This window comes from Tripterygium wilfordii, chromosome 22 (assembly GCF_013401445.1).
Source record: "Tripterygium wilfordii isolate XIE 37 chromosome 22, ASM1340144v1, whole genome shotgun sequence".
NCBI lineage: Eukaryota > Viridiplantae > Streptophyta > Magnoliopsida > Celastrales > Celastraceae > Tripterygium > Tripterygium wilfordii.
The window spans coordinates 161,662-189,293 of record NC_052253.1 but is presented as its reverse complement, the minus strand read 5'-3'; the positions used below and the strand labels follow the sequence as shown (position 1 = coordinate 189,293).

Genomic DNA, 27,632 nt, shown 5'->3' with positions numbered 1-27,632 from the left:
CCTTTCAAGTTTGAAATTCAAAATCAGTGGCGTTTTCGTTAATAATCTATATTCCAGGCCCACATTCCCATTACTCTAGGTAGTTGAAACCTGAAACCCTTCGCGACCCCATTACTATTTACTTCTCGATACCCTCCTCAGTCGACCTCTCTCGCTCTCCTCTCTCGGCGACCAATCTCTCGCTTTCGTTGCCCTAGCAATCGATTGTCCTCTTCTTTGCTTTCTATTAAGCCATGTCGCTGAGGCCGAGCGAGAGGACGGAGGTCCGACGGAACAGGTACAAGGTTGCGGTGGATGCCGATGAGGGACGGAGGAGGAGAGAGGACAACCTCGTTGAGATCCGGAAGAACAAGAGGGAAGAGAGCTTGCTGAAGAAACGAAGGGAAGGAGTCCTTGGTCAGCAACAACAACTCTCCTCCTCTCTGCCTGACCCCGCTTCTTCTACCGTGAAGAAGGTGTATCTATCTCAATCTCTCGATACATATACTCTTTTATTGTCTATTGGATTTCAATGTTTTTATTGATTTGATTTTGAATTTTTTTGATCGTTAAGGTGATTAGGGCTTTTTCTTACTTTGATTTTCCCCCTTTTGTCGTGCGAAACTAGATAGTTGTTCCATTGCACAACAAGGCCTGGGTATTTAGTTGGAGAAGAAGCGATTGAATAAATTTGAGGATCTCTGTTATTACTGGATAATATGTTTTGGAGTACACTTTGGAATTTGAATTATCGGACATTTAAACAAATTAGATTATGTAATTGGAATTGAATTCTTCTGCTAATTCCATATAACTTGGAATGCGCTTGCTGTCAAAGACCATAAGCTACTTGTTTATTTATCTATTCTCGTTGAAAACTATGGACTCACGTCTTCTGTATAATTTAATTGCAGTTGGAAAGTCTCCAGGTAAATGTTGCTGCTATCTGGTCTGAAGACAATACTATGCAAATTGAGGCTACCACCTACTTCCGAAAGATTCTTTCCATAGGTTACTTTTCTTTTTGACCATCTTACTTTCTTGTCTTGCTGAAATAATTTCGTCTTACGGCAAGTTTTCTTCAGAACGCAGTCCTCCAATTAATGAAGTTATACAAGCTGGTGTAGTTCCTCGCTTTGTACAGTTTCTTGCGAAGAATGACTTGCAAAAGCTTCAGGTGTGTGAGCTCATACCTTGTTGTTTGGTTTTGGCTTTATATGCTGTTATATATTTATGTGTTATGTTTGTCTTTTCACCTTACTAATTGTTGTCTTCAATTTTCATTTTTTGAGCTTTTAGTTTGAAGCAGCGTGGGCTCTCACAAATATTGCTTCTGGAACATCAGAAAATACCAGAGTTGTAATTGATAGTGGAGCTGTCCCGATATTTGTTAATCTTTTAAGTTCTCCCAATGATGATGTGAGGGAACAGGTAAACCAAGGCATCTATGAATCGGTGTTGTATTTGCATTTTTAATATATTGTAATGTGTTTAAGAAATACTTCTAATAACTGTGTAGTTAATTGACTGATTGTTCTCTTTCTTTGGAGTTGTAGGCTGTTTGGGCATTAGGTAACATTGCAGGTGACTCGCCTGAATGTCGTAATCTTGTCCTTGGTCATGGGGCTTTGATGCCATTGTTGGCTCAATTCAATGAGCATGCAAAGCTTTCTATGCTAAGAAATGCAACATGGACATTATCCAACTTCTGCAGAGGCAAGCCACAGCCTCCATTTGATCAGGTTAGAAGATAATTGGATTCTAAAGAGAAACAGCTGTCATCAAGAAGTGAATTTTTTTGCCCGGTTGATATTATTGCTAGTGACTTGGTGCTTTTGAAATCCATTAAGCAGACAAAGCCTGCTCTTCCAGCTCTGGAGCGCCTTATACATTCAAATGATGAGGAAGTCCTTACAGATGCCTGCTGGGCACTGTCATATCTCTCAGACGGTACTAATGACAAAATCCAAGCTGTTATTGATGCAGGAGTCTGCCCTCGACTTGTTGACCTTCTACTGTAAGTTTTGAACTTTCTTTGTTATATGTGGCATTTTTTTTCCCTACGACTTTATCCTGAAAGCTGAACGTTTCAATATATCTATTGTTTAGTCATCCATCTCCTACAGTGCTTATTCCTGCCCTGCGAGCTGTTGGAAATATCGTTACTGGAGATGATATGCAGACTCAGGTACTTGTATATGGGCTGAGTCACCATTATTTTTAGTTCTTTCTGCTTTTTAGCAGGATAAATTTTAGTAGATTGGAAGGCCGGTTTAGGGTTTAGGATCGCCTGATTTGTTTGGTACTTTTATGATGCTCAGGTTTTTTAAATTGTGAGTATGTTTTTCTTTACCTGATTGTGTTATTGTGATTTACAATAACGGAAATAGAGGTCCAATGACTATGGTTGGACAAAGTGCAATATTTTGACTCATGTGTTTTAGGTATACAACTATGCATGTCCTTTTGCGTTGTACTGTTTTAAAGATTTCAATGTTTGTAATATCTGAAATCGAAAGAGAAATCAGATTTATTGTAATTTATACTCTTGTCAGTTAAACTGATTGGTCTATTGTATTTGTTAATTTTCAATCAAGCACATAGTTGTATTGTCATGTCAGTGACAATTTGCTCTGATATAATGCTGCTACGTCCAAATATGGGAAGAAAAAGAAAAATAAATGCATCAGTGGCTTGTTGAAAAACGAGATTGATCTTGATAAATTGGAAGATGTGTTTCCACCACCGCATGTATAATGTAGTAAGATACAATAACAACTCAAATGAACATTAGACTGCTTGGAGGAAAAACAAATCTAATAAACAGAGGTTACTACGAATGTCTTTCTTTTCTTTTTTTTTGTCTCTGACTTCTGAAATTATGTGGAAAATATGTTATATTCTTGCATCATTTAGTGTTCGGTGCTCTTGTTTCGTCAACAAAAAGATATTAATCAATCATACATGTTTTTTTGGTTACTTTTGATGTTTCTTAATGTTTACATAGTGACTGTGGCTCATTCAAGTTTTTCGTTCTATATTGCTTTATCTTATGAATGAATGATCTGATATTACCTGCCTTCCTTCTTTCAGTGCATAATTGAGCATCAGGTCCTCCCATGCCTTGTGAACCTGTTGACAAATAATCATAAGAAGAGCATCAAGAAGGAAGCATGCTGGACAATCTCTAATATTACAGCTGGAAATGTTAATCAAATACAGGTTATTCATCTATGTGACACATGAACTACAACTTCTTACTGTTATTTTTAAGATTTTTTTTATTGTTTGGTGACATTTTTGTTTTCTCCTTGAGCTTTTGTTAGAATATTCGAGCTCTATGAGATTTTGCAATCTTTTGTTTTTTTTTTTTTGAGTCCCATGGGGAACTTGTGCATTTATGAGTTCTAATGGTTTTTTTGTTGTTTTTATTGCCTTGTCTCTTTGGTGGTATACTGTCCACTGAATTTGTGCAGGCGGTGATTGAGGCTGGCATCATTGCTCCACTTGTCCAATTGCTTCAGAATGCTGAGTTTGAGATCAAGAAAGAAGCTGCCTGGGCTATTTCAAATGCTACATCTGGTGGCACTCATGAGCAAATAATGTATATTCTTTCTTATCTTTTTCTTTTAACGTCTTTAATCCCCCCTCCCCCCTTTCCCTGTTTTGAGCCACATACTAGCAGCTTTTAACCATTTTTTAAAGTAAAAGGTTCTTTTGTTGTGCAACACAGGTTCTTGGTAGCCCAGGGATGTATTAAGCCACTGTGTGATCTCTTGATTTGTCCCGACGTAAGAATCATCTCTGTGTGCTTGGAAGGCCTTGAGAACATTCTGAAGGTTGGGGAAGCTGAGAAGAGCTTGGGTAAAACAGGAGATGTTAATCTGTATGCCCAAATGATTGATGATGCTGAGGGTTTAGATAAGATTGAAAGTCTTCAGAATCATGACAACAATGAGATATATGAGAAAACAGTGAAGATCCTCGAGACATATTGGCTTGAGGAGGAGGATGAGCCTTTGCCTCCAGGTGATGCTGCCCAGCCTGCATTTCACTTTGGGGGCAGTGAACATCCTGTCCCGTCTGGAGGGTTCAACTTCAGTTGAAGGTATTTATCACAGTTAGGGAGTTAGGGTAGTGGTGATATCTTAGGATTACACAATATAACCTATAGAATATATGTTCCAGTCTTTTGTATGTGTGCAGGGCTTTTTTATGTGTTAAAACTGATATTTCGAGTATCGATAGTAGGAAGGTGGAGCACAGATTGAGACATCAGTTTTATTTGAAGTTGAGTGGGTTGCTCATTTATATTGATTTCATACTTGGTTTTTGCAGGACCTTTCGTTTGTTGGAATGAAGCTTTAGTGTCCCGGTCTTCTGATGTTGGATGAGTCAATGCAAGGGTGTTATTACTGTTGCTGCTCTCTTGTTTAGCTTTACAGTAATTGAATAAAAACGCATGTGAAGGCACAGATTTTGGGATTTTGTATGGCTAGGAAGGTTGCAATTCTTGGTCGTTGCAGGCAAAACACAGTCGGAGAGTATTTTTTTACCCCCCTTTCCCCTAGTGAACTATTCTTTATACATGCCAAGGCTGAGGCTGGGGCTGGGGCTGGGGCTGGGCCTGGGGCTGGGCATGCAGCTAGCAATCCCAATCTATGCTTAAACTGGTTTTATTACATGAAAGAGGAGAATACACGTGTCATTTTTTAGCTTTTGTTTTTGTTCATTCTCCCCCATGATTCTTGCTGATAAGCTCAGTTTTTTAGAAAAAAGAAATAGAAATTGAAGAAGTGGCGTATGATATTTTCAGTATGCATTGGTGATTTGATATTGGAAACCAAGATGGGTTTTTGCGACTAGAGTGAAATGTTTCAGAATTCTTTGGGGTTATGTGCTACTTTTTCCTTCCTTCTGTTAATTTCTTGGTAATTTCATTTGTGTGTGTTCAACAAAAGCCTATATGTCTCGCAGGGCTGGACCTGACCTGTGTGCTGATGTGAGTGAGCCCAAATATAACTTTTAGCCACGACAGTTGCGCTCGGGAGAATCGTCCAACATCTTTAGCATCAACGATGAATTGTTTTATAAAACGTTTAGTTTGTTTTAGTTGGTGTCCTAACAATGCTGTGCTCCTCCACATTGTTATAATATAAATAAGAATATAATGACGACTCTATTCATCACTATGTAAATGGAGCAATTCTTCAAAACTCAAATACCTATCCAGTCTTTTGTCAAGAAGATGGAACCAAAATGTTGATTTTGTAGAAGAACCCTTGACCACCACCATAGTAAACATCTATGAAATTTCCCACACAAAATGTGTGCTCCTAATCCTAAACACACACACACACACACACACACACACACACACAAGCCAGTTTCTTCCTATAAATTGGTGATAAAAGGAGAGCATGTGATTGTGATTGTGTGGAAACAAAATGGATACATAAATTGATGAAGAATGCATAATCTCTATATGCTCTGTTTGTTTTAATTTAACTCTGTATATTTCAAGCTCTGTTTTTTCAACATTAAAATTGTAGGTTGCTTCAATTGGAGAAACAGAAACGAAAGAAAATGGAAACCTCGAGAGTAACAGTGTTGGTGTGTCTCCTTGTCTTCTTTAGATTCGAAAGAAAATGCACCTCACTCGCGGCCCTAACATTACTCAACCATAAAGAAGCATGTACTATGTGCGATCATTGTGAGAATCCGTGCCAAACATCACCGCCGTCACCAGTTCCACGACTAACAGCACCACCACCACCCCCTCCTCCTCCTCCTCCACCTCCCCCGCCACCAAATACTCATCCACCCCCTCCTCCTCCTCCACCTCCACCAAATACTCATCCACCCCCTCCTCCACCTCCCCCGCCACCAAATACTCATCCACCCCCTCCCCCTCCGCCGCCACCAAATACTCATCCACCCCCTCCTCCTCCACCTCCCCCGCCACCAAATACTCATCCACCCCCTCCTCCACCTCCGCCGCCACCAAATACTCATCCACCACCTCCTCCTCCACCTCCACCTCCACCTCCACCTCCACCTCCACCACCCCCTCCTCCACCTCGACCAAATATTAAGCCACCATCGCCACCTCCTCCTACTCCTCCTCCGCCACCTCCTCCCCCTCCACCACATACAAAGCCACATGTAGAGGCGCCGCCGGATAAAACATTTGGTCGGCCTTCCTCTGCTTCTGCGTATTTAGAATTGAATGGCATCGTGGGTTTCGTCTGTGTCTTGGTGGGTTGTTTGTGTTTCTTGTAGGATCTGTCGTTCAAATTGAGGAGTAATTTGAGTTGGTCAGCTGGTTAATGAAGTTTGGAAAGGCTAAAGCTCCATGTGAAAGATTGATGAAGAATAAGCGAAGACAATCAACCAGTGTGTCTATGGGTGTGTCCAATTACCTAAATCGAAGACAAGCAACAACTATGTTTGTCTTGTCTAGCTAGTTGCTTGTTTTCCATTTCATTTACATTTTTATACTTTATTAAGAGAGATACATGTTGTCATGGTTCATTAAACAATTTACAACCATAACTAATCTAATCTGGCACAATAATGGGCTGGGGGTTATATGGGCTTTTTTTGAAACCAACCATGTATTTTTATATTGGATCCTGATTCAAAGGGATATGGACCCCAATGGGCCTACTTCTTTAAAGTCTCATATTAAAACAAACAACAACATTGCGATTTGGGATTTGTTGGGGTAAGATTTGGAGGAGAAGTTCAGTGGAGGAGTCCATGCTGAAACGTGGGGTTAGTGAAAAGGCCATGTTTTGATGTGGGTAATGGGCAATAAGGCCCGATGTGATAGATGAATGAGAGTTTTGCTCCTATGGTATGGTATACCTGGATTATGTAGTAAAAAATAGAATACACGAAAACTATCAGAGTACGTTGGGATTAATACTTTTAACTTTGGTGCAGTTGTTTTAAAAATGATTCAAAATCCTATTAGAGTCGATCGAATCAAGAAAACTATGCTTGTAGTCGGAGAAATTCCTGTAGGAGCGCGCATGATAAGTTAAGTTGGAAGTTTTGCCAGGATAGGATATGATGCCTTAAATATATAATTAGCTTGGCTTGTGAATTAAGAAAATCATACAAAAAGAAGTCGTCCATACAATTTACTTGACTTGTTGATGGGATGGGATTAGAGATTGTTGTTTAATTAGGATTAGAAATTCCGTTTACCAAACCGATCGAATTGCTACACCACCTAAACCCACGTATGAATTAGTTACTAGTATCAAATCTCATCAACACACAACCACTTCTGACTTGTCAAACTACTTCAATTCATGTCCTAATTAACATCAAATACTAATACTTCATATCCTTCCTTCCTTGTTAACCAAACTGCCAAACGCCTTCCATAACCCCCAACCCGTAAAATCATTTTATTGCTAAATCATGCACCCCCACAATAGCTAGCTGTATGTATATTTGTTTGCTCTTGCTCAGGCTCAGGCTCACCGTACGTACGCCTGCATTCCCCTCCCCTTATATATAGACTTGACACCACTAGATGCGAATATTTCCACGTGGATGTGTTTCATTGGCTTGACTGAATCAGGCCTGGTTTGTGCTGGATGGTTTACTTACCTCAAACATTAAAGCCTGACGACACAGACACAGACACAGACACAGACACAGACATTGGTGTGTGTGTTAAATTGGATTCGCTGGATTTTCCATCTCCGGCTTTGCATGTGAAAATTAATCTGGTCTAGTCTACATCTCAACAAAAATAGTGATAGCAGAAATGTTAGACAATTTTAATAGTAGATATGTTGTTTGATAGTGTTTAGTTGAATTTTTACTGGTAATATTTATGTTGTGTAATATTCTGTGTCAAATTACGTGTAGGGCATTATTCATTTTACTTGTAATATATGTAAATCAATGCAAAAATATAATTAATTTCTAAAATAAAGATACTTAATTAAAATTAAAGATATATAATTATCATAAAATTTTTATTCCATAATCTCAAAATTTTTAATTACAAGAAATACAAAATTTTTAACTAATAAATGTCTATAGATCATTCTTTTGCCCATCCTCCTAAAATCACCTCCAACCTCCTCCAAAACCAGATACACCATTAACCACCTCCAAAACCAGATCCTATCTCTTAAGGGTAGAAAGCAAGTCCAATACGCTCAACCAAGATGATATCCTTCACATTAACTCAAATCCGATCCTTCACATAAACCCAGTGGAGTCTATTGTCAAAGAAAGAGAATGAGTTCTGAGCACAGACGAGGGAAGCTAGATTCGGAGAAAAGCCCATTTTCTAAAAAAGACCTATCTGTATTGGCAGTGAAGAGTTGGACTTGCAATTAGAAGCTCTTTTATGATTGGTAATACATGCCCTTGCTGCCTTGTTTTGGCATATCCGTGATGGGGAGTCGGAATCGCGAGTGTCGTTGGAGCTCCGACAGATGAGAACGAAGTGCCAGGGAGGAAGTGTAGGAAGTCGGGGGTGATGCAGCGATAGCTACGGTAGGAAAGAGAGATGGACCGGTGGTGGTGATTGGTTTGCTCATCTAGATGGTGGTGGGAGTAGGTCGACAGTGACTAGTTAGGAGTAGGATTGTGGTGACTATTGCAGGGTCATTTTCGGAATTTCATTAATTATGTGAGGATAATATGGGGATAAATGTGAAAATGTTAGTAAAATTGTCCTAAAAGGAATCATTCTCAAAAGAGCATACAATGCTCTTAAAATTGCCTCCGAATTGGAGTTGGAAAATGGTTGTTTAGATTGGACAAAACATTTATACTATAAAGTAATAGAAATATAAAGTAATAGAAATATCGGGTAAAATACACCAAAATGACCCTACATCTTTGCGAAAATTTAGATTACATGTTAAATGCGTGCTAAATAACAAAAATAGGGTAGTCAAACAGGGGGGGCCATCGGCGCTGCGGGGCATTGCCTAGTCTTGTCCACTGTGAATGAAGCCATAACAAAACATGCCACATTTCGATGACTAAACGCAATTACCATTCCATACGTTAAAGAAGCATTGGTTATATAATAATAAAAAATAAGATAAACGAAATTTTTCATGACAACTATATGCACAAATAAATTAATTCCAGTTAGAGATTGTATTTGATTACCAACACAGTCACATATAATAAGAAAGAAGGCCAATGCAAACAAACAAACAAACAAAAAAAAGAGATTTGATGGATGTAATTATCAAAATCACATTAAATAGTAAAAAAGTGGAAAAGCAGAAAGTAATTGATTTTGACTAAACATATTTCCTTTTTTTTTTTTTTAAATTTCTTTTCTTGAAAAGCAAATGCCAATATCACAAGCACTTTGTGGATCAACCACTTCTCGATGGTGCGTGGCACAATCATGCGGCTTGTAGAAACCTTTTTTATGGTTGAGAATGGACGCTGATCTTCACTATTCCAACCACTTCAAGGGGCAAAGGGTCGGGCAGGCCAATCGGGTTTTCAATTTCGGGTAACACCCTCTTTTTTTTTTAAATAAATAAATTGAGGAACTACTAACCCTAACATCTCTTTCGAATGATTAATTTATTTAACATAAATCTCGAGCCACCATAATAGTCCCACCACACTCATTTACTATCACACAAAATGCAAATTAGGTTATGAAAATATGAGTGCATAAAATCCGGTTTTACTAATTGAAGAGTTGGTATCGTAATGGTGGGTAATTAAAGGTTTGTTCGATTTTCTTATGCAATTATTATATTTTTATGATTTTAAATTTCCTTATGGAAAGTTTTAAGAGACATACCAAAAGGAATTTAAATACAATTATTATTTACCTAAAATACAAAGAATTGATCCCTTAAAACAAGAGAGGTGTTATAGGAAAAACAGAATATTCTAAATTGCATAGGCTTAATTACACGCTTATCAAAAGATAAGGATTTTGATAAGCTTATTACAAATTATATTATATACCAAAAAAAGGAAAGCATATTGTTGGACCTTTTCTTTTTTTTTTAATAGAATTTAAAGAGAATAGGATTCGAACCCACGATCTAATAATGAGTGAGCTCACATACATATTCAACTAATGACTCACGTGCTTTTGCTTTTACAATGGTCTGCGTTATTGTTTTCACAGACTTATTCATTTATTTCTATTTGAACAAAAAATAATAATTTCTGTAAGAAAAGGTTGCTCTGTCTCCCTCTCTCTCTATCTAAGCAGCACTATTGCTAGTGCTGGTTCTCTCTGCCTCTGCTCCTCTATTACCTCGTCTCCCAGAACAAGACACACTACGATCGACACAGGAAGAGGGGAAGTAGAGCGCACATTAGCAACGGGCGCTTAATCTTGCGCCCTGGTTCGCTTTCTATCCATGGATTCTTTTACCGCTTTCTCTCTCTTAAACGGTCGCTTCGTTACCACCGCAAATATTCTTTGACGCACTGAGAAAAAGAAGATCGATTCGAGTTTTTTTTTGTCTGTGTATTTATTTTCTTTTGAGCCTTGGAGAACTCTGGCCGACAACCTAAGCGTTTTTTCGATCGCCTGTGTTTTCGGTTACAGTAGTTGGTTCGATTTCAAATCTAAGAAAAAGAAGAAGAAGACGCGGCGAGGGATTTTACTCTGTGAAAATGTTGTGGATTAGGCGATTCTCGCGCTACTTCACTGCTGCGATGGTGATGATCCTTCTATCACCCAGTCTGCAATCCTTTCCTCCCGCCGAGGCAATTAGATCGTCTCAACTCGACGGATTTTTACGGTTTCCAGGCCAAAAACACGCCGCAGATTCGATGGACCGGTTTTCATTCAGAAAAGCCCCCGTGTTCTGCAATGCCGATGCATGTAGCTCAACTAAGTCTGGGAAAACAGGTGTATGCGATCCGTCTTTGGTTCATGTGGCGATTACTCTGGATGTGGAGTATCTCCGTGGTTCGATAGCCGCTGTGCATTCGATTTTGCAGCATTCGTTGTGTCCTGAGAGCATTTTCTTTCATTTTCTGGTCTCAGAAACCAATCTGGAAACCATAGTAAGATCCACTTTCCCTCAATTGAAATTCAAGGTGTATTACTTCGATCCGATGACTGTACGGGACCTGATCTCAACTTCGGTTAGGCAAGCACTTGAACAGCCGCTAAATTATGCTAGGAATTACTTAGCGGATCTGCTGGAGCCGTGTGTAGGCAGAGTGATTTATTTGGACTCTGATCTCGTCGTGGTTGACGATATTGCGAAGCTCTGGAGTACGAGCCTGGGCTCTAGTACAATCGGAGCTCCGGAATACTGCCACGCTAACTTCACCAAGTATTTCACGGACAATTTCTGGTCGAACAAGAGGTTTTCCGATACGTTTGACGGCCGGGAAGAGTGCTACTTCAACACTGGAGTGATGATCATAGATCTGGTTAAGTGGAGGCGGGCCGGATACACGAAACGGATCGAAAAGTGGATGGAGATCCAGAAGAACGACCGCATCTACGAGCTTGGATCATTGCCGCCGTTCCTCTTGGTTTTTGCGGGACACGTGGAGCCGATCGAGCACCGGTGGAACCAGCACGGGTTAGGTGGTGATAATGTGAGGGGCAGCTGTCGTAATTTGCACCCTGGTCCAGTTAGCCTCCTACATTGGTCCGGTAGCGGCAAGCCATGGGTCAGGCTAGACTCCAAACTACCGTGCCCGCTCGACGGACTATGGGCGCGATACGACTTGTATGGACACCAGCATTGAAATAACAGAAGAAAAACTGGTACTAAGATTGGTAAATTCCTTTTCAGGACTGTTTTTGTCATCTTCTTGTTCTTTAATTCACCATTTGTTATCTTCATTATCTTCTTCTTCTTCTTCTTCTTCTTCTTGTCACTGTTACTTATTTTGTTGATTTTATTTTTAATTTTGCTTTTTCTTTTGAGTTTTACTTTCAATATGATGATATCTTAGGCGATTTGTATTTTAATTTCATTCTATTATTCCGGCCTCTGAAAATAAAATGGAGAGAGAAAAGGCAGATATTCTGATCATGTTATGCGTTGTTTTGGTTTTGGAGTCCAGCAATTCCATTTTCCAGTTGATATCATCATCATCAGTGCCAAAGAGAATTAGATTTGTTGTCTGTGAAGATTGTGATGAACAGTTCATGTGAGCTCGCTGGGGTATTAATCATTTGGCAGATTTTTTTTACAGAATGCCCAAGTGGTAGTTTTTTTTTTTATTTTATTAACTCCATTCAATTTCTTCAACTGCAAATAAGCAACCTTAACTGAGGAGGCATTAATTAATTAACGTCCTCCCTCTTCAATGCCCTGAGAACTGCATATCTCCCTCCAGTGCTTAGAAATTTGGGTATGGCTGTTTACTTGCTTTGGTTTTTGGACTCAGTTTATTGTTTTGCTCAGCTTTGTGCATTTTTATTTTTATTTTTATTTTTGGGTTGCTTTTGATGAAGAGAACAGACCGAAATCAACGGAAATATATATGCATCAATAATTTGTTGTCCTCATAAGTTTAATGTCTTTTTCGAGTAACATCTTTACAGTCCATTAAACACGAAAAATTCATTTTGGACACAAATTGCTATTTGGTGACGACTCTGGTTTTGCATTGTCAGAATCCAGCTGCTGGATATATCCATTGTAAACCTCTCCCTCTTTCTGGCATATGAGTAGTTGTGTTTTGTGTATGGTTTCTCCTAAACAGGGCAAGGCATCTGCCGGCTGACGACCCAAATTAGGGAGGGAGAGCCGGCATTGGAACAACCTAAACACGAGAGTTTTCTTCGGTTGCAGCGGCACAACTCTATGCTATGCTGATCCCCTTCGGATGTTTGTTTCTTTGTAGATGAGGAGGCCATCATTTTTTAACTGCAATTTTTTTAATAACTAAAAGGTGGTTAATGATATAGGCTTTTCAGGATTATTGTATAAGTAAGAATATAATAATGAATACCCAGATGTCATTGTTGCGTGGTACGAAGGGCCAAAGTTGGGCCTGGGACCCAATTTCTTTTGCCCTGGCATCACACGTGGACAGCTGGTTTGGACTCTCCTAGAATCAGCTTCTTCATATTAATATTCATTCATTTGTTATTATTTTGTTGGAAGTATTAATCTGGGCTGGCTGTCGGTAGGATAAATGGTATATGTTGTTCCATGCTTAGCTGGTCTGATTATAATTATATATTTGCGTATATATGTCTTTATACATTATATATGATTGGGGCTTGGCAACAAACATACTGGGGGCCTACCTTAAATTAGGTCGCGCAAATCATGAAGAAAAAAAATTCAATCTGAACTTGACAGCTTTGCTGTCTCGGTTATTGTTCTATAATTTTCGGTACTGTTAGATTATTCTAGAAGAAACCCCAGTTACGGGATTGGTGGGAGAGAGTAGGTTATTCATGTGGATGGAATTGCTTCTATCGTATTTGATATTCAGATCTTCTTTTGTTAATCTGATTTTGGGCATATAAAACAAACCCGTAGCATGTCCAAATCTTGATGAAGGCCCATTTGGGATTTCTTTTTTATGGGTTCAAAGTCTTAAATTGGCTGTTTTGTCGGGATTTTTTTTCCATTACAAGTCATGATCAATTAGTCCCTTCAGTGGGAGAGAGTGTCATTTCTATGACAAAAAAAAAACTCCAAAGGCACATGAAATTGGGTTCCTATGTGGAGATTATATTATCTTCATTTGGGTGGAAGCAAGAGTCGCATTCGTTTTGAAACACGTAGTTTGTCATTTAGGCATGTGAAGAAAGGAACAAAAGAAGGAAAAAGAGTCGGGCATGTATTGGATAGCACCAAAAGAAGGCTTCAAACCAGGCTCTTGTCTAGAGAGAATCTTTACTGCTACAAAACAACCATTCAATGAACGAAGGAAGATACGACCATTTGGCCATCCATCATCCACAATCCCCCCCCCCCCCCCCGATTGTTCTGTAACTAAAAAACCCCCCACAAAAGGGACAGAGTGTTGGTAGTGTGTCCAATAAAAAATTCCAAACCTACCTTGGTTTTCCTTCTAAGATGAATTTGCATTGGATAACAAACAGTAGTACTTCTGCAAGTATTTGTGCGACGAAAGAAATGCGAGAAATGCGAGTAGGACTCGCGGACAGAACAGTCGATGTCATTGCCAGCTCTAAGAATTCCATCTTGAGGACCACATGAAAACTATGAAAGAAGTACTCATTCTACGCATGGCAAAGTTCCAATTTCATGGCACTTAGAATACATTACAATCTGAATGAACAGACAGAGAAATGAATACAACTACAAGTCGAAGTTGAGAAACTTCCTATGCTGTTTTTGTCTACAAGGGACAGATAGCAGCAACAGAACCCATCAAGGAAAGCTAAAATTTGAAAAATCTTGCCTCCCTGATGGAGGGCTTATGTACACCCAAAGCAGAGAAATGATGATGGAGAGCAAACCAGACCACACATATATAATCGTCGGAACCTTCCCTCTCCTTCCCATCAATCCTTTTGCGAATGGGTAGAGATGGGACAAAACCCAGAAGCTGAAGAACACCCCACCAAGAAGCTTGCTCCATTGTGGAAATGGGCTGTACATGGTTCTTGCCACACCAACTGCGATTGCAATCATGTTTATCATCATTATTGTGATTGGAGGGACCATCAAGAAGCTCCACTTGACAACATAAAGATCTGCAAACTCGTCATCTCCATTGTCCGGTGTAGCAGATTTAGATGTCAAGGTGAACGAAATCTCCACTCCTGCTATAACCTTTAGTAGCCCTTGCAACACTGCTGCAGGATGAGCACTTGTTCCACCAATCAACCAGAATTGCTCGTTTCTCCACCATTCGTGGAGAGTGATTTCCGACCATCTTACTTCGAGCATTGCAAGCATGCACAAGGTGATTGTGATTGCCAACAAGTATATGAGGAAGGTCACATTCAGGCTTTGGACAATGAACTGCCCAGAGAAGAGTGAAATTGCAGGAAGAATGCAGTAGACTATGAGGAATAAAGATGTGAAGGGGTACATTCCTGCATTGAAATATGCCACTCTCTGCAAGAACTTCATTCTTCTAGTGGCAAAGAGTGCATTGTTCCTTGAGAAAAATATCTCGACCGACCCAGTTGCCCACCGAAGGACTTGGTGGAGCCTGTCAGTTAGATTGATGGGAGCTGTCCCTCTAAATGCATCTCTCTTTGTTACACAATACACTGATCTCCATCCTCTATTGTGCATTCTATAGCCGGTCACCACATCTTCTGTCACAGAACCATAAATCCAACCAACCCTTTTGCCCCACTCAGTTTTGTCCTCGTAGAAACAAGAGATAACACTAATTGCCTCCGCAACAGTTGCAGCATCTAAAGGCTCACGAGGCACTGCAAGTGAACCAGCTGGCCTACCTTGGTTTCCATTTCCTTGTGAATCTTGAAGCAGCCTTCCCTGGAATTCTGCCACCGGAATGGAGGCCGCCAGAGAAGTGGAGTTCCCAAACCTCTTTGGAAGAAGTAAAGACTCTATGTCTAAGTCATCATCGTCGTTTCCACCATAGATTGGCAATGCTATCTCATCCTCTTCCTTCTTTGTGACCTTAGGTTTCCTCAACAACAACTTAATTTTCTTCCTACCAAACCATCCATGATGTTCTGCTGCCCGAGGAGGACTGAACCCATAGAGAGCAGTTCTCCTAAAGACACAGCCTGTTCCTACATACATTGGACCCTGCAAACCATCTAAAGCTCTCATACACACATCAAAGAAAACCGTATTGTGGTTTGCATACCTATCATTGGGATCAATCCCCTCAAATCTTTGAGGAAATTGAACGTAACAGATCCTATCGCCTCCCCTATCCAGCATGAAGCACATTCCTTCCCTCAAAGCCAAAGAGTTGTGAATGTAATGATCACAGTCAAGATTAAGGATGAATGGACCATTAGACATGATTGCACTAGTTCGAACAAGAGCATTCATAGCCCCAGCTTTCTTGTTGTGGTCATAACCTGGTCTCTTCTCCCTTGATACATACACCAGCATTGGCAATCTTATGTCAACTTCGGTTGTGTCAATCAGATTCTCCCCATCTGCTTCTGATCCAAAAACTGGTTCGGCATTTGGTGGAGCCAGCATTGCCTGCATAAAGTGGGAGACAAAATTGTTTAGGCATTTACATAACTCAATCAATCAAGCTCATGACCATGAAAATTTTAAAAATCAAATTCTGTTGGAATTACCTGAATAATACCAGCATGATCTCCTCTCAAGTGATCTCTTTCTGCAGAAGTCCAAGTTCCAGGCCAGTGAGAACCATCTGACATCCAAGTGGCCTTTGGAACTGTAACAGATTCAGAAGGATTGCCCCCCATTTCCATCTGTTTCTTCTTCGCTCGAAGCTCTTCGTGGGCATTGTAAGCATCGGATCGTCGCCTAATTGATTCAGGCAGTGAGTTGATCCTCACCTTGAATTCATCATACTCTCTCTTAATTCTTCTCCTCTCCCTAACAAAGTCAAGCCTCACTTTGTTCTTAAGAAAGTCGCGCTTCTGCCCAAAATATGTCTCAGGATTCCTTGGTTCTACCCCATGTTTGCGACAAAATGGAACCCAAATTCTTGCAAAGCTAGCAGTCTCAGCTAATGCTTCAAATGTCAAGAGTGCTCCTCCATCATCAGATAAGTAGCAAGCAAGCTTTTCAACAGGATAATCAACAGCAAGGATTGACAAAATTGTATTTGCTGTAACAAGCGGGGGTTCTTTTTCTGGGTCTGCAGTGGAAACAAAGACATCGATTCCCGGAAGGTCTGATCGTCCCTTTGGATTTCGAAGGTTAGGGGATTCGAAATGCTCCTTCAGAACAGAAAGGTCGGTCACTCTGTTTACGGGGCAGAGCTTAGGCAGCTGATCCAAAATCCATGAAAGGGCAAACCACAGCTCACAAACTATTGACATTCCCCATAACCACATTGCATCCCGGTTGGGGTGTCGAATTCTCCATGTTAGGAAGAGCCCGAGGGCCGCAAGACGTATCACAATAAGTAACCTGCAATTGCAAGATAAATCGCCTTCAGAGTCTACATATGAAGATATCATTATTTCCATGCCAATATGGATTATAGAGTACTGGCTTTAACTGTTTCACAACTCCAATATTCATTTCATAAGCTAACAAACATTTTCATCTCCTAACAAAATAACTCATCAACAAAGATGCCTAAATCCCAACTCTGTATAAAAAGTCAGTTGGAGTTAGTAGTCTGCAGTATCTTTTGCCACTCAATTTTATTTTAGCTACTTTCTTACACTGGTCTCTGCATCTTTCAATATTACACTAATCACTACATTAATCTAAAAGACAAGAATAATATTCGAAATTAATCTCAGACAAAGAATAATCTAAAATTAAGTACACAGAGACAAAGCGAAAACATCTGATAAAAAATTGCGGTTAGTCAAAACATAGCATATGATAACTATATTGAAATTAGAATAATATTGTCTCATGAAGATGAGGACTTACCTGTATGGACTGAGAATTGCAGCCGAAACCCCAATCTTCCTTGTCAAAGGCCTCTTGCTTCTCTCCCTGAAATCGGGAGGGTTTTCGAACCCATTACCACCTGAACCAAATCCGTCTCTGGGCCAGACTGCATTCCCATAACCATAAGTTCCCTTGGTCTCAAACAACCAACGCGAATGATCGAAATCTTGGGGTTGGGTTTGTGCCTTGAATGACTTTACAAGCGAAAGCCTCTTATCCAACTTGAAATCGGCCATGGAAGGCAATGGCAGAGCCTGGTCCTCTGCTTCAGACATGCCCTCATCTTCATCTTCACTTGTGCAATCATCACCAACATCCCTATACGGTTCCTTGCAGCCAGGACAATGCCCGTTTCCATTAGATCTCATGATATCCAAGTAACATTCTCTGCAAATCTTGAATGCACACTCACACTTCTGCTTCATTGATTTATCATCACACCCCTTCATCCCACAAACTAATCCGGGCTTCACGAGCTCAGATTGTTCCATGGAGCACTCGATGACATGCCCACGAGTTACAGAGTTAAACCCACCGGTGAAAATAGTACCCGAAATGAAGCTCCGGTCAGGCCTCGTCTTCTCCTCTTGAAGACTGGATTGGGAGGCTGCTATAGACTGGTGATCAGGAGTTGGTGGTATATGGACGGTGTAAGTCACAAACTCTGAATTGACCTCCTCTGTAGCATCATCATCTTTTGATGTTGAGCAGTATCTGCCTGCACTTGAGGTCCGGTTGGCTTCACTGAGAGGCGAATTGGGGTTCTTTGGTAAAGAAACCCTCCGTATTGGACTAGTCAAGCCTATGCTGCTTCTAATCCCGCCTCCTTTACCTCCTGATGAGACTGTGATTGTAACCGGAGAAGATGGAGGCGAGGAGGCCGTCTTTACCATTTTTAAACTCTGTTTTACCTTGACAGGTACTTGAATAAGGAAAGAGGATCTAGTGAGAAAGAAGAAGATGCAAAGGAAAATGAAGCAGACAAGGAAGGAAAACAGGGTAGTGAAAGGGTTGAAGAAGGAGATTTGAACTTAAGGAAGCCGAATGTCAAATCGTGCAACGGTTGGATTTCAATTTGAGTCTTCCCATAACGGTCGAGTTATCGGGACCGTCGGTAAGGTTTGATCTAACGGGCATTTTTAAAAGGAAACGGCAAAGGGTGGGATATCTGACGTGTACATGTGGGTCTATTTGTTGGAGAAAAGTCAAAAGAGAAGCATGGCTTGGCTTTTTTTCTGAACTTTTAACGGCCCGATTAACCAAACCTCATAAAGGATCCACGGGATATGCCCTTTATATAATTTATAGTGGGGCACAAATTTTAAAAAATATGTTGTGTTGCATTTTATACTGCATTCAATAGCAATGAACTTCAAATCCAAGTGTTGATCCGCATCTGTCCTAGATTTGAAATCTTTCGGGATACTTTTGGGCCACATCTTTGATGAAATACCAATGATTTACTCTGATTTCATGTAGGAAATTTTTAAGGGCATAATGAACGAGTCTAGAAATTTACTTTATTACTCTACTGGGGTGGGTCCAAAAAGTTTTTTGGCATGCATGTCCATTATTCCAGAAATGTTGAGATCATAGCTTCTTCGATTGCATCTTCGTTCTCCATTGGGCCCTGGTACTAAGAACTTGTGGATCAAACCAACATGTCACATGTGGGCTGGGCCATGGGATTAGGTAGCTAATTTGTACATATAGCAGTCTATGATTGGTTAACAATCACATTTGATTTAAGGGTTTGCATTTCTAAGTTCGAACACATTTATCTAATCTAATTGGAGTGCAACCAATTTAATAGACACACAACACCATGGTGTATTGGACTATTGGTTGCCAGCAATTGGATCGGATAATTGAATTTGGCCCATAGCCAGTCACACAGGCCAACTGGACAAGGAGAGGGAGGAGTAGAGCCTAGAGAAAGAAAGGCTGAAGGCCCATTGGTCTTCGCTATGAAAAAACAGCCCACTAAGTGCTAAGCTCCGGTAATTTCACTTTCTTAAGAAACTCTGCAGTCAATTCTTCATGTGAAGATCATGTCTTCTTAAACAATGAAAGCAAATTCTTCCATCTTTAATCCAAATCCGACTGCTTTGCTTCACAGGCACGATTAAAGTTTCACCCAGATTTCGAATTCCTTTGAGAACCCAACTCGAACTTCGTTTTTATCTATCGGTGAATTTTGTTTCTTTTCTGGCCAAATCGGCCAGAAACTCTAGTTCAATACCCTACGATTTCGCTATTCACAGCATAATTCGCTTCAAATTTAACCCTCCATGTACTATAGAGATCCCGAATTACCGAGAAGGTGTATTTGATATACCCTACAACACTGATATCTTTGTTCACTGCTAGTTTTTTTGGCCAAAACATCGATCTTGGCCTCTTCTTCACAAGAGAATTCATTGCCCAACCGACAAAGCATGAATTCTTTATCGGGTTCGTTGTTGCTTCCCCTGACTACAGCCACCGCCTCTTCTGGGTCCACAAAGATTTCCCTTTCAAGTTCAAATACGGTCTTTCTGGGTTTTCATGAGCGGAGGAAAGAACTGAAAAAGGTTACTTGTGCTTGTGTGGCGCCTCCGCAAAACTTGGGTGGTGATGGGTTTGCTGCTATCAAATCCAATGTAAGCAATTTGCTGGTTAATCTACCTTTCCACATCTGCACGTTTTGTTTTTGTTTTCTTTATTTTTTTTAAGTGGCTTATTGAAAGTTCGTATAGCGTTGCTTGTGTTGTTGCTTACTAGCTGAATTTAGTCTCTCCAACTTAAGTATCTTTGAAGTGGCTTATTAGAAGTTCTTTTTCCTACATAGTTTTTTACTTTTTACTTAAAAATTTGTTTTAGTTCTCTATAATGGTGTGGTGGTGGATGTGTATTTATTTCTATTGAAATGAAGTTACTTATATTGAATAAAGTCTTTTTGTGTGAACTAGAAGCCATGTCGGTTCTATCTGTTCAAGCTTCACCACTTAGCAGTCTATCATTCTTACTTCCATTGACAATGTGACTAGGATTCGTTGAAATCGGAGAATTTAAGCACAGTACGGGAGCCAGAGGATGAGTCTGATGTGCTCATTGAGTGTAGCAATGTGTACAAGTCTTTTGGGGAAAAGCATATATTGAGAGGTGTGAGCTTTAAGGTGAGCTTCCGCATTATTTCTTCTCATCTAAGAATGCTTTGGCTTCATATTTTATGATCTAATAGACTTACTGCTTGAGGAAGGTGTCTTTATGTAACAAGTGGCAATCATACTAGACCATTTATTAGTATAAAAACTATATGGATAAGAATCTCATCCTTTATATGGATCATTAGTGATGTTGTTTTATTTGTCTAAGGTACTCTTGTATAATATGTTTTCTAGGGTTGCATTCCCAGTTTGCCCTTCCTAGTATTCATAGTGGCTAAAGAAACAAGAAAGAAAGGCATTATCTAAGTGCAAAGCACAAAATGCGTGGGTGAAAGGAAAATGTTATGCCTTGATTTTTTTTAACTACCATGATATGTAGATTAGACATGGTGAAGCTGTTGGAATAATTGGACCTTCTGGCACTGGGAAATCTACAATACTGAAGATTATGGCGGGACTTCTATCACCAGACAAGGTCAGTTGCTCTTGATCTTGCTTCTTCAAATGATCTTGTTGTTTGATGAGCTTGATTAACTTATAAATCAATTTTGTAATGGGTCCTCTTATGTAGACTCTATCCAATGTCTAATGAACAGGGAGAGGTTTATATTCGAGGTAAAAAGAGGGATGGTTTGATCAGTGATGAAGAGATATCTGGGCTTCGAATTGGATTGGTAATTGTGTGCTTTAGATGTAAATCGTAACCCGAGTTATTCAGGATTCACTTGCTAATATTTTTTTATACTAATTTATATGCTTAACAGGTGTTTCAGAGCGCAGCACTTTTTGATTCTTTGACTGTTCGTGAAAATGTTGGTTTTCTTTTGTAAGAAGCAGTCTATAGTCTTCAGAAACTTTAAGTCCTATTGGATTCTCTGGGGTAATTGCTGAATTTTTTTTTAATATTTGTTTAGGTATGAAAATTCAAAAATGCCTGTAGATCAAATCTCAGATCTAGTGACGGAAAATTTGGCCGCTGTTGGTTTAAAGGTATCAATTTCTCAGTCTGATCATATCATATTGTGGTTATCTCTTGCTTTTATACATTTGGGTTAGTTGTGAAGGCATCCTCAGGTTTGTAGTTTCTAATCAGCATTTTGTGGTTTACGCTACTTCTTCTATTTACGTCTTTTTTTAAATTCAAATTTCGTTAAATTTATTGATACTTCTATATATATAATTGACATCAACTTGCTGCTGAAACTTAGGAACTGTTGTTACTTAGCAATTTTCATAGCTGGCACTAGTTGCAATCTTAACCCTCCTTGCACACTTCTATAATATGTTCCTTTGCAGTTATTCAGACCTCCTACTTTCTACTTAATCTAAATGTAAAATCTAACCTTTAATACTATTCAGGGGGTTGAGGATCGATTACCTTCTGAGTTGTCTGGTGGAATGAAGAAACGAGTTGCATTAGCTCGCTCTATAATTTTTGATACTACGAAAGAAGCAATAGAGCCAGAGGTATGTTGAGCAACCTTATGAATCTCACCCATTTGTACTTTTTCTTGAGGTATGTCTGCTTTAATATCTAATTATTTGTGTCGGTGATTTTCGGCTAATAATATCCAAGACAATTACTGGTTAGGCTTTCTAATACTTAATTAGTTAATTGGAATGCTTTATTAAGTGCAACAAATGATTTATTTTATTTTATTTTTTTCGTTTCATCTCATCTTCATATTGTTTCCATAACTCCAAATGAATGACTTCGGCATAGTTTATTTTGGTTTAAGTTTTCAACTAGTTCCTGAATATTCTTTTCCACTCCTCAACAGGTGCTGTTGTATGATGAACCGACAGCTGGGCTTGACCCAATTGCTTCTACTGTAGTTGAAGATCTCATCCGCTCTGTCCATACGAAAGGTGATGAGCATGAGAAACCTGGAAACATTACGTCTTATGTGGTAGTTACTCATCAACATAGTACCATTAGAAGAGCTGTTGACAGGTTGGCCCTCGTCTGAATCATTGTGTTCGTGGATGTTTTGTCCCAGGGTGTATGGTACCCTAACCTAAGCTGTTACCCATATATAGGTTGTTGTTTCTCTATGAGGGGAAGGTAGTTTGGCAAGGAATGACTCATGAATTTACAACATCAAACAATCCAATCGTTCAACAGGTAATGATCAATTGTAGTTTTAGACCTATTAACTCTAGTTTTAAGAATAGTTCAGTTAGGTAAACTTGTCTAAAATGTTTTCATATGTATTAATCTAAGCATTGAGTTCTAGCAATACGTTATTTATTGTCGTTTTCCTGTGATTTCAGTTTGCATCGGGGAGCTTGGATGGCCCTATCAAATACTAGCTAGAATATTAATCAAACTTCATTGTTTACGAGCCCTCACAGGATTACTGATTTTTGAGTGCCCGTAGAATCTCCTTTAGAGAATGCTCAGAAATGGCACGCCTGAATGAGAATTCCCTATATCATCTTCCAGAATTGCAGACGGCGCTTGAAAGAGCAATGGATCCTCCTGGTTTTGGTCTCCAGGAGTTCGATTGGGTTTCATATGATGATAATTGCTAGTGTTCTCATTTGGGTTTGTTGTACTTTTTGTATCTGCAAGTTCTAGTTTGTTGTTGTTTTTTTTTTTTTTTAAAATGAGGAATTCATCCAAAACACAGCCGCATTGGACCTGCCTTACATGGTAGATCCTCAACAAGTGAGTCCCCGTCCCACATGCACTAGATAATTACAGGGCTTCGACCCATAGGGGTGGCTCCAAAATTATTATTATTTTTTTGCTGGATGTGGGAGTTGAACATGGTTGTTGTATCTGCCACTTCAGTTCTCGTTTGGGACTAAAGTGCTTACGGATATTTCTATTTTTGCCATTTCTTGCATGGTAGACCTGAATCTGGCAGATAAGACTATCTTTTTTTAATTTTTTATATGTAGTTCGCCAGGTCTTACATCCAGATGTCCGTCCCCATTGTTTGGAGGCTGTTGTAGGAATTGAAAATACAATTTAAACGTTGAATAGATCTGATTTTATTGTTCCAGTTTCCGAACTCTCTCTCTCGTACATGCTTGAGTAGAAGTAGAAAGCTGGTTAAACAAATCGCAATTTATGCTATTCACAGTGTCAGTAATAGAGCCAAGGCACATCATCACATCACATCTACTCCTCTCTAGTTTAAAAAAATATATATATATCGAAACCTTTATCATCTTCAAGTAATATTTGTTCTTAGAACACATTCTCACCCAGCCAAGTCGATTATCTAGAATATTTATGCTTGCAAAATCATTAAGAATCGTTCTGAGTCATTGGCAGCCTGAAACTTTTGTTTGGAGAATATAATTCCTTACTGGAGCTGAACAAAAGAGAGCACCAACACCAATATAGAAACTAACAAAAGCACTTAAAAGGAATACCCAGATGGAGATTGGTCCCTCTACCATTTCTTCTCCAGGCCCTTTCCCAGGCACCGGCGGAAGGCCTGACCTTCTACACCCTTCACCAGAGGACTCCACGCAAAGATCTGCGTTTCCTGCCAATGCTCCTGGAAACTTACCATACCCCTGTTTGTTGGGAACAAATCTTGAGAAACAGTTATACGACAAATTCAACAGCATCAGAGCTTCAAGGCTCGAGATGTTGGCCGGAATTTGACCTGACAAAGAATTATGAGACAAATCCAAGGCTCTTAAATTCCACATCTTCTGCAACCCCGGAGGAATCTTACCATCAAGGAAATTGAATGATAAGTTTAGGTACTCTATACCATGTAGACCAAATAAACTTTCAGGAAATTGTCCATGGAGCAAATTATCAGATAGGCTGATTCCAACGGCTGAAGAGACAACATAGTTGAAGCTCACTTCATTGCTATCAACGACCACCATGAAGATCTTAATCTCCATATCATGCATTGCAACAGTTGGTTCCTTAGACATTCTTCTACCAATCTCTTCATAATTAAAACTTAAGCTGACATTTAAGTTACCATCTGGTATGAAGCCAGAGAATCTGTTGCAAGAGAGATCCATCATTTTTATTGCTTGAAATGTGAACAGCCAACTTGGCAAATTTCCACCGAACTTGTTCCGAGCCAGAGAAAGATATCTAAGGTTTGACCATCTGGTCATTGCATCATTTAAAGATCCAGAGAGATTGTTGGAACTGAAATCTACAATCTCCAGAGATTTACAGCCTGCCAAAGTTAACGGAATCTCCCCAGAAATCCCATTGTTGTTTATATCCAATATCCTCAGGCTATCCAATGCATCAAGCTCTGGTTTAATTTCACCAGAGAGATTATTATGATTGAGTATCAATGCAAGTAGCTGAAAACACCCACCAATGTTCAACGGGATTGAGCCAGATAACAAGTTGTACGAAAGGTCTATTACTTGGAGATAAGTCAAGTTTCCAATCCTTGCAGGAATTTCCCCAGAAAGAAGATTGTGAGAAAGAAACAAACCTTGCAAGCTTTTCAGATCCGTAATCATCAGTGGGATATTACCAGAAAACTGGTTGTGTGACAGGTCGAGGAACACAAGCCCTGATTTCTCAGTTATCTTTGCTATTTTACTCAGAAGAGGTCCCGATAAATCATTGGAACTCAAGTCCAACACAAGAAGCTTCTCTGAGAACACAAGTCTTGGAGATATCCCATAATTCAGGTGATTCAATGATAAATTCAGATGTGTCAGTTCTTGCAGTGAGTCAATACATGTAGGAATGCCACCAACAATGGAATTATTAGCCAAATTTAGAACATTGAGAGAGTGAATCGAAGCAAAAAAACAAGGCAAAGTACCCGAAAATGAATTAGACCCGAGATTAAGATAAACTAGAGGCTGATAAAAGTCGGGAAGATCGCCAGATAAGTAATTTTTCTCAAGATCCAAATACTTGAGAGAATTCAAGTGCAACAAGCTCTCAGGAACTTCCCCACTGAAAGAATTGAAACCCAAGTCAAGTTTCTCCAAATTGGTTGAGAAATTACCAATCCACCAAGGAAAAAGACCTCTCAAATCTTGATTACTATTCAAAACTAGTTCTCTCAATTGCCCAAGCCTCATGAATGTGACAGGTAAAGCACCACCAAACCTATTGTGACTGAGATCAAGGGTATTGAGATTTTGCAACCAACCAAAACAAGACGGGATTTGCCCCGTGAAGTTGTTGTGAGACAAAATCAAGATTTTAATGGAGAAAATTTTGCACAAGTTGGGGTGAATACGACCTGACAAGTTCATGTAGGACAGGTTGATTGATACAACACGACCCGTCTGGTTTTCACAGGCGATTCCAGTCCAGTTGGTGCAGTTGGAAGCAACCCAGGTTGACAAGCTGTGGTTTCGGTTTTGAACCCAAGAACTGAACAGAAAAAGCGAGCCCTTGTCTTCCGGGTCTATGTCAACACACTGAGAAGGGCATGAACACAGAAATAGCAGGAACAAGAGTGGCAATGGAAGTAATTTAACGGTTTTATATGGGTGAACAACCATAACCCTTTTCAGCCCCATTACCGCGAGATGAATCGCTAGAACCAAAAGTGAAGAAAGAATTGTAGGCTTCAAGAGCTGTTCAGTGGCAGTAGTAGCAAGATACGTAATTTAGAGGGCTAAAAAATCTGAAAAAAACCCATCTTTGAGAGCAAGACTTTCACAGAGGAAGTTCATCCCAAAATCAAAGATAACTTCAGCTGGGAAAAATAATCAAGAATAATGTGAAATAAAACTGGACAATCCATCATACAGTATCTGTTCCAGTAGAAAGAGAGGGAGAGTTGAAGAAAGGGTTCAGTGACAGAGGATATGCAAGATTGCAAGTAAAGCTCAAACCCACTTTCTCTAAGAACTTACCTACAATGGAGCACACTGTTGAAGAGAGACTGGTAGTGTATTAGACACAGGCAAACATTCTCTTGCTTCCAATAAACAATGGAGCTGGCCATTGAAGAATGAAAAGCCTAGCTATTCTCAATTAAAGTGAAAAACCATTGTCCTTTTCTTTGTTATTGTATCGCTATCTCATGCGCGTGCGTTCACGCTCAATCAGTTTCAACTTTCAAGTTTCAACAATCATGGGCCTGTATTGGACCTTTAGATAGTACGTGTTTGGGTCCATGGTCTAGGAATTCTTCCAGACCATGGACCCAAATCGGCCCATCTGTTTAAATGATTATCACAGAGGGGCCCATGTGATCGACACGAAAGCTACCTCTTTTTTCTTTTTTTTTCCCCTTGGAAAAATAGACGCTTTTGTGACGAATAGAATTTGATACTGTACAATTGAAATGAGAGCCTTAAATTAATATATATATATATATATATATATATATATACACATACATACATGGATGTTGTTCATGAAAGTAAGGCTTTTCTTTTCTTTCTCCTTAAACAAGATGATTCCAAAATCTTCAACTATGACCATCTTGTTTTTGGATGTCAATTTTGACCATCAAGTTATGCATATGCATTACGTGATTCCTTTGCAATTGGGCATTTTGATGTGACAATTAACATATATATATATATATATATATATATAAGAGCTCGAGCTCTTTTTAGGATTAGGATGCAATTAATGTTTTGTTTCATTTTTCAAGAGTTTGCAAAAGATCTTATTTAGTGTATATCAAATATCACTTGTCATCAACTAGGTATAAATTATTTTGACGGTCCGAAATTTATGTTCCCTCAATTGTTTGAGAGATATATTGGTGCTTCTTTGATTATTAAATTTCTTTTGAATGTGATGGATATTCACTTTTTTTTTAAAATTCCTTATCACGAGTATTACTTTGATTAAGATTTATGGGTTTGGAAGGGGAAAAAAAATATTCACTTTTTTTTTAAAATTCCTTATCACGAGTATTACTTTGATTAAGATTTATGGGTTTGGAAGGGGAAAAAAAAAACCGATGGTCTTAAAAATTATACATCAACTTGATGATCATACACTCTTCCATTTAAAGCTAATTGAGGCAGACAGGCAGGTAAT

General features: G+C 39.3%; 5 protein-coding genes across 6 annotated transcripts; 3 read left to right on the top strand and 2 right to left on the bottom strand.

Moving 5' to 3' along the window:
• Positions 1-95: 95 nt before the first annotated feature.
• Positions 96-4,844, top strand: LOC119991997 (importin subunit alpha-like). The gene is made up of 11 exons (XM_038838568.1): positions 96-455; positions 894-990; positions 1,065-1,156; positions 1,279-1,410; positions 1,536-1,721; positions 1,833-1,996; positions 2,089-2,167; positions 3,073-3,201; positions 3,456-3,583; positions 3,713-4,087; positions 4,318-4,844. The coding sequence occupies exons 1-10, from the start codon at positions 234-236 to the stop codon at positions 4,083-4,085; spliced, it is 1,602 nt and encodes a 533-aa protein (XP_038694496.1). The 5' UTR covers positions 96-233; the 3' UTR covers positions 4,086-4,087; positions 4,318-4,844.
• A 5,308-nt stretch (positions 4,845-10,152) lies between these two features.
• LOC119992181 (probable galacturonosyltransferase-like 7) lies at positions 10,153-13,082 on the top strand. 2 transcript variants are annotated; one of them, XM_038838844.1, is made up of 2 exons: positions 10,153-11,752; positions 12,688-13,082. In XM_038838844.1, the coding sequence occupies exon 1, from the start codon at positions 10,627-10,629 to the stop codon at positions 11,719-11,721; it is 1,095 nt and encodes a 364-aa protein (XP_038694772.1). In that variant the 5' UTR covers positions 10,153-10,626; the 3' UTR covers positions 11,722-11,752; positions 12,688-13,082. The 2 variants fall into 2 exon arrangements, with proteins under 2 accessions (XP_038694772.1, XP_038694771.1); XM_038838843.1 differs by having other exon boundaries at positions 10,153-11,757.
• A 1,023-nt stretch (positions 13,083-14,105) lies between these two features.
• Positions 14,106-18,524, bottom strand: LOC119990602 (cellulose synthase-like protein D5). The gene is made up of 3 exons (XM_038836592.1): positions 17,493-18,524; positions 16,211-17,015; positions 14,106-16,109 (listed from the first exon to the last, which is right to left on the bottom strand). The coding sequence occupies exons 1-3, from the start codon at positions 18,404-18,406 to the stop codon at positions 14,337-14,339; spliced, it is 3,492 nt and encodes a 1,163-aa protein (XP_038692520.1). The 5' UTR covers positions 18,407-18,524; the 3' UTR covers positions 14,106-14,336.
• Positions 18,525-19,542: 1,018 nt separating this feature from the next.
• LOC119990604 (protein TRIGALACTOSYLDIACYLGLYCEROL 3, chloroplastic-like) lies at positions 19,543-23,498 on the top strand. The gene is made up of 10 exons (XM_038836594.1): positions 19,543-20,155; positions 20,543-20,671; positions 21,042-21,137; positions 21,259-21,336; positions 21,427-21,488; positions 21,577-21,652; positions 22,022-22,129; positions 22,444-22,616; positions 22,703-22,787; positions 22,937-23,498. The coding sequence occupies exons 1-10, from the start codon at positions 19,952-19,954 to the stop codon at positions 22,973-22,975; spliced, it is 1,050 nt and encodes a 349-aa protein (XP_038692522.1). The 5' UTR covers positions 19,543-19,951; the 3' UTR covers positions 22,976-23,498.
• Positions 23,254-26,599, bottom strand: LOC119990603 (receptor-like protein CLAVATA2). Its single transcript, XM_038836593.1, has 2 exons — positions 26,489-26,599; positions 23,254-26,386 (listed from the first exon to the last, which is right to left on the bottom strand). The coding sequence occupies exon 2, from the start codon at positions 26,147-26,149 to the stop codon at positions 23,939-23,941; it is 2,211 nt and encodes a 736-aa protein (XP_038692521.1). The 5' UTR covers positions 26,150-26,386; positions 26,489-26,599; the 3' UTR covers positions 23,254-23,938.
• Positions 26,600-27,632: the final 1,033 nt, after the last annotated feature.